General features: G+C 36.9%; 1 protein-coding gene across 2 annotated transcripts; it reads left to right on the top strand.

Annotated features, from left to right (window-relative positions):
* Window positions 329-10,666, top strand: LOC109835724. 2 transcript variants are annotated; one of them, XM_020406830.1, is made up of 6 exons: window positions 329-640; window positions 728-942; window positions 4,494-4,779; window positions 4,859-4,944; window positions 5,035-5,126; window positions 9,834-10,666. In XM_020406830.1, the coding sequence occupies exons 1-6, from the start codon at window positions 410-412 to the stop codon at window positions 10,085-10,087; spliced, it is 1,164 nt and encodes a 387-aa protein (XP_020262419.1). In that variant the 5' UTR covers window positions 329-409; the 3' UTR covers window positions 10,088-10,666. The 2 variants fall into 2 exon arrangements, with proteins under 2 accessions (XP_020262419.1, XP_020268078.1); XM_020412489.1 differs by having other exon boundaries at window positions 330-640; window positions 9,837-10,666.

Here is a 10,845-nt window from a genome sequence, read left to right as displayed (position 1 = left end):
GTGTCTCCCTCCTATTGGATAATGAATTGACTATCATTAATGATGGTCAACTCATTATCCAATATGAGGGAAACACGTCAATTGTCCTTTCTATTGGTTCCATATTTTGGGTGCCTGAGGAATTTTTCATAACGAAAGCATAGCTGCCCACCTCCCGACAAACTATATTCACACACCCGTCCATATTCTTCCTCTCCACGTGTCATCCTCTCGTCCGTCCGTCCGCAAAAATTCCAGCCGCCAATGCCAGCTGCACGAGTCCACGATCCAAGCGCCCCTAACAATTCACCTAATTCCATCTCTGTCCCCTTCTTCTTCTTCCTCCTCCTCAAGGGGGAAAAATCATATTTTTTCTGCTTCCATCTTCTTCAATAAAAAAAAAAAAAAAACCCCAAGGTTTTTAAAAGAAATGCTAGGATCGAGCCTGCAACTCACTCGCGAAGACCGCTTCCACAACTCCGCAAGAGCTCGAAGAGGCTACGCAAACAACCATCTCAGCTCTCGAGCTCAAAACCCAACTCTCGTCTCTCGAACCAAACCCTCGACCTCACCGAACCGAAGCTCATCGTCTCCTTCCAACAATTTGGACCGGTTCTTGGATTCCACTACTCCATCAGTACCTGCTCATTACCTCTCAAAGGTCTCATCTTTTTTTCAAAATTTTTGGTGATTTTATTTGAACCTATCTTTTTTTTGAATTAATGATGTTTTTATTGGTTGATTGAAGACGAGGATGAGGGGGTGGAGGGAGTGCGATGTGGAGTACAGGCCGTACTTTGTTCTTGGGGATTTGTGGGAGTCTTTTGTGGAGTGGAGTGCTTATGGCGCTGGAGTTCCTCTGCTTCTTGATGATAGAGACTGTGTTGTTCAGTATTATGCGCCGTATTTGTCTGGTATGCAGCTGTATGGTGATTCCAGTGTACAATTATGCGGCGATTTGAGGTAATTTTCTGATTATTTAGTGCTTCTAAGTTTAAATTTTGAATCTTTTCTAGTTGTTAAGAACCCGACTGATTGTAACTTTAGCATGCTGAGAGGAACTTTGTTATTATTAGTATTATTCTGCAATGATGGTTTGGTATTTTAAACTCCAGCTTAATCTATTACCTTCTGCGTACTTACAATACCCTAACAGCTGCCTCCCCCTGAGTTTCATTGTGAAACATCAGTATAAAATATATGTGATATACGTAACGTAAGGAACCTGCTTGGCTAAATTCCCAGGTGAAGGTTGCCATTGTTGATGTTATTTGTGTCTCTGAGAAGTCACCTATTAAAGACAATCTGATGAAAATATGTTGGAAGAAGTTCGTACTGAATCCAACATAGCACAAGTGTCCTAATTGGTCTTGTTTGGAGTCATCTTCTCGGGTTTTCATCAACAATGGACTTCAGGTGAACTACGCTTATTGCTTTCAGCAACAGCGTACATCTATACCTCCATGCTATGTCAGTTACGTTGAGGATGGGATGTTCAATAGAGGTTGTGGCAAAATGAACTTTTTATAGGGTAATACTCTTTGATGAATGGAGATAAGCATATTATATTCAATATATGTTTCTTCGTTCTAACTTTTGGTGTTCTGAAAAGCGAGCCAGAGAAGGATAGCTCCACATAGTGCAGCCATCCATCATTGTGTGGTATCAACTCTTGCTGTTGAGTATCGGTACTGTCATGATGTTGTGGGACTTTGTGATGATGGATATAGGTAAGATTACCGAAGGTTGCTATGCAAAGTCCATGCCTTGGAGACAAGGACTTCCTTCTAGGGGAAAGTATCAATACAGTCCTAAATCCCTAGATTTGAGCTTTTAGTTAAACTTGAGCCACAGTTGTAGTTATAAACTAATATGGGTGTTTTTTTTTTATTTACTTCAGTGGGTTAAGGGCTAGTTGGCCTGACTTTTCAGCCAATTAAGGTTAGAGTAAGAGTATATGTACGGAAATGATTGGAGATATGAACCTAAGCTGAGATTCATGATGACTGTTTACCTAATGAGAAAATTGGTCTTGGCAAATCAGTAGGGTTAAACCCGGATGGATGTCCAGCTGCATTCTACCTCAAGCTCAAAGGAGTATGTCCTTGTATTTTGGTAGAGATCGAATAGCATAACGACTTAATCTTGCAGCTCAATCACCAATGTTGACTATAGTGTCGTACAGTAGGTCAATCATGTACTATCCTAGCTTTTTTTTTTTTTTTTGATGAGCAGAGGCACGCAGCTGCTGGTGATGAGTCCATGAGACTTCATAACATGGTTTTCGGGGGGCTTGATTGATTTTGACCGCCAAAATATCTCCTTTGGTGTGAATGATTTAACAGTTGGTGAGTGAGGGTTTTGTGTGCTCAACGGGGCGAAAATGCCATAAGCTTGCAGATAGTGACCTAAGTAAACAAGAAACTAGCAGGGTTTTCCTCTAGTTGAGAATGATGTGTTCCTTAGTGGTGAACTAACTCATTTAGTACAACGAAGACCATAAAATGTACTGGTTAGGAGAATTAATAAGATTATAGTTAATGGGGTAAAGAGGACAAGAGGTAGCCCTAAAAGAATTTGGTTGGAAAATGTTAGTATGAAATTTTAACCCTTAATCATCATCACAAACTTTGGAGCTTTGGAGTTTTCGTGTAGTAACGAGGACCTTTGCTCGGTATCAGAGTAACCCTGATTCAAATCTTTACCGATGACAAATTTAAAGTGGATTTTTAAAAGAAGGTTATTGTTGTGAGAGTCTAGGTCTCATACCATGAATTGGGGCGCTCAACCTGTGAGGGCATGTTAGAATATAAAGTGTGATCTCATCCTTCACCACAATTTCAAAGTTTTAGTGTCGTGGCAGAGACTTTAAAAGAAACAACGAAGAAGGATGTAATCATAGTTTACTTAATGGGGGAGATGACCCATAATAAAATTGAGTAGAAGTGTAAGATTTCATATGCCTGACTCGGGGCATTGTTGTTGTTTCAGTCAACAGGTTTTGCAGTGACCTATATAGGTCTTAGTTTAGTGCAACAGTGAGAGGTATTTGGGCTGCCGTTCGTGTACATATCAGCTCAGCATCCTGTAGGTTGATATGATGCAGCCGCAGTTTTTGATGCCTGGCCTAATTGCGTTTTCATCAAGTTAGCGCTGATCGACTGCAGTTTGATAGGGAGACGCTGGCACGAAAGGAATGATGTACCCATTTATGGTGCATAACAATAACAATTTGCAGACATGTATTATCCGCTTATATTGAACAGCAGCGAGTACTGCATAATCTAGCAAGCAACAGCAACTACATGTGAGAAATCCCAAAACTACATTGCAATACCATATCTCCAGCCTCTATCGGCTACATCATGGAAAAAAGAAAAGAATACATAAAGCATGTAGGCCCCGCAAATACACCGATATTTCCTTTCAGATTCCATGGTTCTCTCCAAGGTTACGTAAAGCGCTAGGCAGCCTAGGCATTAAACCAAATGCCTAAAGCCTAGACGCCTAGGCGGTTTTATTATTTCTTTTATTTTTTGAAGTACAATAATTAAGTAAGTGTCGATATTATGGAAAGCTCACGCACCGGATTGGCACCTAGGCTGACTTCTTTCTTTGTTTAAGTGGTGGTGGAGGATGCTTTGCTAAAGATTAGAGGAGGTAGGGAGGTGTTCATAGTTAGGGACTGGAGGAGTTTGGAGGATGTTGGAGGATGTAGAAGCTACAACGGAGGAAATCACGATCAAAGTCTAAAGGGTGCAGTTCATGTAAGTAGACCACGCTTCCTAAGTGCTCCTGAAATCTAGATGGACAGTCTAGGTACCGCCTAGGATCTAGGCGGGCGGCCTAGGTGGTACCTAGGCCTACACGTACACCTAACTAGGCAGAGGCTTTTCATTGGATCTCTCTCTTAAGTCGGCTTCTTTTCTGTTCTTCCATATTAATGGATGAAGCCAATTCCTATCCTGCTGTGTCACAAAAACATTTGACCATTATATTTACAAAATTAGTTTCTAGGAGATCATAATGAGGGAAAAGTTGGTGTGTATGCTGGTTAAATCTTCTTTATCTAGCATCTACCATGCAGTATCCTAGACTAGCAAGAACTACCCCTTTTATCCTAAAATGGTGTCACTTTTTATTGGATGCATGGAAAACCCTTTTCAATTGAGAACCCTTTGTTTTATATTATGCTGTTTCTTTATCCAATCCATAAATTATGGAAAAGGAAAAGTTTTGTCTAAGATTACTCGTTAGAATATATAAGTTGTCTTTCTTTCTGCTGCGTTGACTTGAAATTACTCTTTAGAATATATAAGTTGTCTTTCTTTCTGCTGCGTTGACTTGAAATTACTCTTTAGAATATATAAGTTGTCTTTCTTTCTGTTGCGTTGACTTGATATTCTGTTCCTCTTGTGAGATATATTTGAGTTCATGATCTTGACTTTTTTTTAAGGAATCCTTCCTGATTCTGCAAATGTTTACCATGCGCTGATTTTTTCCCCATGCTACAGACAACCTGGTGAGGAGAGTGACAGCGACTGTTGTAGAGATTCTAGTAGTGATGGAAGTAGTGATTATGAACATGAAGGTGGTCTCAGAGCAAAGCAATGGAGTCGAAACCATCTCTCAGCTACCTCCATGCCTTGGATGAATTGGCTATCTTTAAGAGAGTGTCGCATGGCCTTGCATGATGGATTCTCAAGTGATGATGGTGAAGCTGGAAATGCTCTAGGTTGCTTGCTCTTTGAGTATCTTGAACATGATCCTCCATACTGTAGAGAACCGTTAGCTGATAAGGCAAGTTCTGATTATCTAAATAACTGTTATTATAGCAAATTATTACCACACTAACTTATTACGTGTAACTTCCTTCCAGATTTCAGATCTTACATGTCGCTTCCCTGAACTAAAAAGCCTTCGGAGTTGTGATTTACTACCAGCCAGTTGGATTTCTATAGCATGGTAAGACATATGGGCACAAGGTATATCTTATCTATTTTGTTTGCCTCATGCCAGGATGTGTTGGATGCATCAAACTTAAGAAAATTACAGGTACCCTATATACCGGATTCCAACTGGACCAACATTAAAGGACTTGGATGCCTGCTTCCTCACTTTCCATTCACTTTCTACACCAGTGAAAGGTAACATCTATATTCTCTGTCGTAGTACATGTCATTTCAATTCAAGAAAAATTTTCAAAGAACTTTATCAAGCTCATAGCATCTGGTTTATGCTTGTGAGGGTGTCACAATCCCACTTCTCATGTATGAAGTATCAAGGTTGGGAATATATGTTGCCTTTCTTCTAAATATTTTACTTAGAGAGAGAATTTATATAGATAACTTTATGTATATCAGTAGAATTCATGAGTACTATGATAAATCGTAAAATATGCACTTCATATGATTTATGATTTTGAATTATTTAATATTTTAGTCAAATAGAAAGCGCACTTCAGGTTCCAATTCTAAATGTAGTCGCTAATTGGTAAACTCATGCTGTTTGAAGTACAAGACATGACCCATGACTTTATTTGTCCATGTGAAGTTCCTGCATTCATGTCCTCTATTATATATTTCTTCGTCAGAAGAATGTTTAAACTTAGCTTGAACCAATTTCTGACAATTTGGTTTTCTGCTTCGATTCAACAATATTTACTTAGGTCGCGGGTGTAAAATTAGCTATAATAATTTTCAAATGCAACTGAAATTTAAAGCATTACAAGAAGTTAATCACATACAAACTCAGGTTTTGCAAAATATTCCAATGGTTACAGCCTATAGCCTGGGCATATCCTTGCATCATTTGGATACATATTTTTCATAGGTGAAATATGAATTTAAACACTTTTTATTTTTTATATTTCATGGTAATTGTTAATTGACTTTGAATGTGATAATTTTACATGCTATCAAGAAGCTTCTTACATACAGGCAGGTTTATATGCTGAATCTAGTTTATCTGTAGCTGTTGGAAAACATGATCCTGAATGCATAAAATTCCTTAAGAGAACATTTTTTTCCTCTATTGTCATCTGTAATTATTTATAATTAAATGGCAGTGTGAGTTGAGAGAGTTTAGTCTAGATAGAAGACAAGTGGATGCTAAATTAGATTCTTTAGGACTTCCTTTATTCAGCTAGACCATGGCAGTATTCATCACTCGTATTGATTTAGTTAAAACATATGCAAGTATATGTGGAACTCTTTCAAATTGCTAAAGCCAGTGACACAATACAAATTTTTCATTTTTCTTAAACAGCAATATGCTTTTCAGGGATCAAAGTGTTAGTGGATCTATTTATTCGCTATGACCAAACTACTGATCCATAAACAAGAAGATAGTGAGCTTTGACTATGTAATACTTATAAAGAAATTCAGCAGTCATTTGTACTGATTGTAGACTCAATCAGATGTACGAGTCTCATGCACAAACCGGTACAAGTTCCCTTATTGGCTTCCTAGAGAAATACCGACTTGCTATTGTCATTAGTGCAGAAGCTAAAAAATCCTAACTTTATTTTTTATTTGTTTATGTTGATGGTGCCTGATAGTTCTTACTTTCAGATGGGTTCTTTTATATATGAGAAGGATACACAAAAATTTCAAATTATCAGTTACAATGTGAAAGTTTTGGGACAGAATAATCTATCTGTACTACTTATAAAAGAGGATTGGGGTGTCAACTTTTGATTGCCTCTTTTGCCACCTCAAAAGTTGATAATTCCCAATTATACCTATTATCTCTAATTACTCTTTCACAAAATATCGATAACCTCTTATTAGCTATGCACATCCTCACTTTCAACAACTTTTAATCATTTACTGGAATAGGCTAAATTACCAGATTGATATTTTTAGTAGACCTCCCTTACCAATATAGTATTCTTAAATACTACAGCGTCATTAAGTCGTTTTTAATTGGCCTTAAAAGCATGAAGGCCCAATTTCTTGCCAGCGGCGATGAAGCAGGCAGGAATTAGTCATGTGCAAACCGCGTGATTTACATGTGCATAACATGCATTTGCAGTCATGTTGTTACTTTGGTGTGTCCTACTAAAAGTTTGCCTGTTTCATAATTAGCATTGCCTTATATGTATCCCACTTTCATATCCATTCTTCCTAGGTGAGAACAATTTGGTCTTCATGAGGAGATGAAAACTTTGGTCAACGCTCTATGCAATGAGTTAATCACCTCTATTACTTGATTCAACCTTTAATATCTCAGCTAACAGGGGTTCATGTTTTTGTTCAGCTCCAGTTGAGAGAATCAATGAACCAAATAAGGGGTCACGTAATAGGTTTATATCCACACATAACTGGAGACTAGATTGCTTCTACCTGTATGATACTTTTGTTTATTTAAATTTCCTTATGTTTTCTAGACTTACTGACGTGTCGTCAAAGGAGGGTATTAAGTACGAGTATTCAAATATTCAATGATTCTCCTGACTATACAAATTGGGATAGTTAACCTAATATCTCTTTTACTATTGTAGCAATTAAGGATTTGAATACCATCAAATTTTTTTCTTTGATGCATTGTGTTTGTATTTATCATATGCTTGGAAATATCATTGAAGAGATGCAACTTCACCATGAGCAGTGGTGGATCCAAATATATATATATATATATATATATATATATTGGGGGCAGACAACAACCATCTGTTTACCTAAAGATAAAAATATAATAACATAAAACTATAGTGTTGTAGTTTTGGGTTTCTAGTCTTGTAGTTTTGATCTTTTAGTGTTTGGGCCCATACCAATTTGAGTGACTGTTCAAAAGTTAAATGGTTTTATTTTCACCTCCCTTACCAATATAGTATTCTTAAATACTACAGCGTCATTAAGTCGTTTTTAATTGGCCTTAAAAGCATGAAGGCCCAATTTCTTGCCAGCGGCGATGAAGCAGGCAGGAATTAGTCATGTGCAAACCGCGTGATTTACATGTGCATAACATGCATTTGCAGTCATGTTGTTACTTTGGTGTGTCCTACTAAAAGTTTGCCTGTTTCATAATTAGCATTGCCTTATATGTATCCCACTTTCATATCCATTCTTCCTAGGTGAGAACAATTTGGTCTTCATGAGGAGATGAAAACTTTGGTCAACGCTCTATGCAATGAGTTAATCACCTCTATTACTTGATTCAACCTTTAATATCTCAGCTAACAGGGGTTCATGTTTTTGTTCAGCTCCAGTTGAGAGAATCAATGAACCAAATAAGGGGTCACGTAATAGGTTTATATCCACACATAACTGGAGACTAGATTGCTTCTACCTGTATGATACTTTTGTTTATTTAAATTTCCTTATGTTTTCTAGACTTACTGACGTGTCGTCAAAGGAGGGTATTAAGTACGAGTATTCAAATATTCAATGATTCTCCTGACTATACAAATTGGGATAGTTAACCTAATATCTCTTTTACTATTGTAGCAATTAAGGATTTGAATACCATCAAATTTTTTTCTTTGATGCATTGTGTTTGTATTTATCATATGCTTGGAAATATCATTGAAGAGATGCAACTTCACCATGAGCAGTGGTGGATCCAAATATATATATATATATATATATATATATATTGGGGGCAGACAACAACCATCTGTTTACCTAAAGATAAAAATATAATAACATAAAACTATAGTGTTGTAGTTTTGGGTTTCTAGTCTTGTAGTTTTGATCTTTTAGTGTTTGGGCCCATACCAATTTGAGTGACTGTTCAAAAGTTAAATGGACTTTTATTTTCCAATAGGCTAATTCTATTTACTATTTAACTTATTTGTTAGATATGTTGGGTTAGGGTGCACTTTCAAAATTTCATGGGGGTCGGACTGTAAATATTAGAGGAGCTTATATGCAATTTGTAAATGTTTATGGACCCTACTCACTACCTAAATCCACCCCTGGGCGTCAGATAACTAAATGATTCTCTTTCACATTATTAAAAGTTTCTTACGAATCCCACAAGATGAATATGATCTCTAATGTCTTTTGAGCTACAATGCTCTTTTACAAGTTGCATTATGCTTCTATATGATTTATTATTATCTGTGTACCAACCTTTTGGGTGCATCATGTGTTAGTTCAGAGGATGCTTCACAAAACACCACTATCTACCTTATCATCAACATATAACCACGCATATATTTTTCCATCAAAATTTCCATCCAAAAGATACTTCGACAGTTACCTGCATGTTTAATACACGTGTTGTCGACTAATGTGAAATCAAAAAAATAATGGAAAAAATAGAAGAATAGACGGTGGCAATGAAATTTTTTACAAGGTATGATACTGCAATCTTTGGCAACTCAAAAGCAATTATTTAATGGGTTAACCATATCTAATCATAAGTAACACTAACATAATGCATAAATATTAGCTATGAATTAAGGTAAATACTCATACACCTTAAAACCAATTACATTATTATGACAAAGAAGGCAAGCTTTTGCTGTAATCCTTCATGTAAGACCTCAATAAAAAGGCCGCAAAAACTACAAAATCAACAATTTCAGCTAAAGGGTATAATCAGCATTTCCTTGATATTAACGGAGATATTGGATGGAAAAGGGCATGGGTAGTTATATGTTGACAGAATGGTAGATAAGGGTGGTTTTGTGGAACTAGGGCAATTAAGGGCGATAACGTGAAACAGGGTTAGGGGCGGTTACCTAAAAACCCTTTTATTCTATTCTTGGATGCATTCTGCAAATGTGGTACTTTAGAGAAGTACAGAATTAGTAAACATTTTAGGCTTGATGAAATGTTATTGATGTTACTTTTTTATCACATGTTAATGCTATGTTCTTACTTGAAGTTTGCTTTTGCTTTAGTAGGTGCTGGTAGTGCTCCAGATCCTGTTGTTACCTATAGCCATGGTGGTGTTGATAGTATCCCCAAGATCTCTCTTCCGACATTTGGGTTGGCTTCCTACAAGTTTAAAGCATCAATGTGGACTCCCAAGGGAGAAAGCAAGAGTCAGTGTACCAGCTTATTGCTAGAAGCTGCTGATAGTTGGCTGAGGCTTCTAGGTGTTCATCACCCAGATTACCAGTTTTTTGTTTCACATAGTTCTTACCAGAGATAGTTATAATCTCTTCATTCTTTACTTCTTTCTTTGACCAAAATGTCCAATACTGATTGTGAGAATTAGAATAATTTCTTCGATATATGTCTGCCACTCTCATAATCTGTAAGTGGGATGTTGCATTTTGTGTTTGTTTTCTGCTTCATGATAGAGGAGCCTAGAGAAAACAAACTATAGGGAATGAGAAAAAGGACGTGAGATGCAGAACCTCAGGAAAGCAATCCAGAAGCTGAGAGGTGGAATAATAATGGCAAACAAAAATAAGAAATTACACAGCAATGACAATAAAGGAGTTCTGCAAAGTTTTGAACGAGGGGATTGAACGACGATCTGTTGAAGCAGATATTTAGTTTTGTTGATGTGCAAATATCTCACGGGATATTTTATTTTTTTAATGTCCTTGCAAGTGAGAAATACATTTTAGTTTCATGTAGTTTTGGCTTCATGAAGTTCAGTAATAATACATCATTTGTTTCAGAATATGAATATAGAGCTGTATATTTGGTACTGGTGGTATGTTTTGTATAATAATTGTGGCCAGAAATATATTGTTATCTGATTATTACCCCGTTACCCGTTGTGGCTAGATCACTTGTGGCTATTGGTCACCGTAATCAAATTTTCTCCTCGAAGGGAAATGGGATGTTTTAAGAAGTTGTGCAGTTCTAAGTTGGTATTTGAAGGCTCTTTTTTTTTTTCTTTTTTTTTTGGTAGAATTGATGTGTTCGTCGTCTCTGAGAAAGCTTTGCCTTTTGTTG

Source organism: Asparagus officinalis, chromosome 1, assembly GCF_001876935.1.
Source record: "Asparagus officinalis chromosome 1, Aspof.V1, whole genome shotgun sequence".
NCBI classification, from domain to species: Eukaryota; Viridiplantae; Streptophyta; class Magnoliopsida; order Asparagales; family Asparagaceae; genus Asparagus; species Asparagus officinalis.
This window is presented reverse-complemented; position numbering and strand designations above follow the sequence as displayed.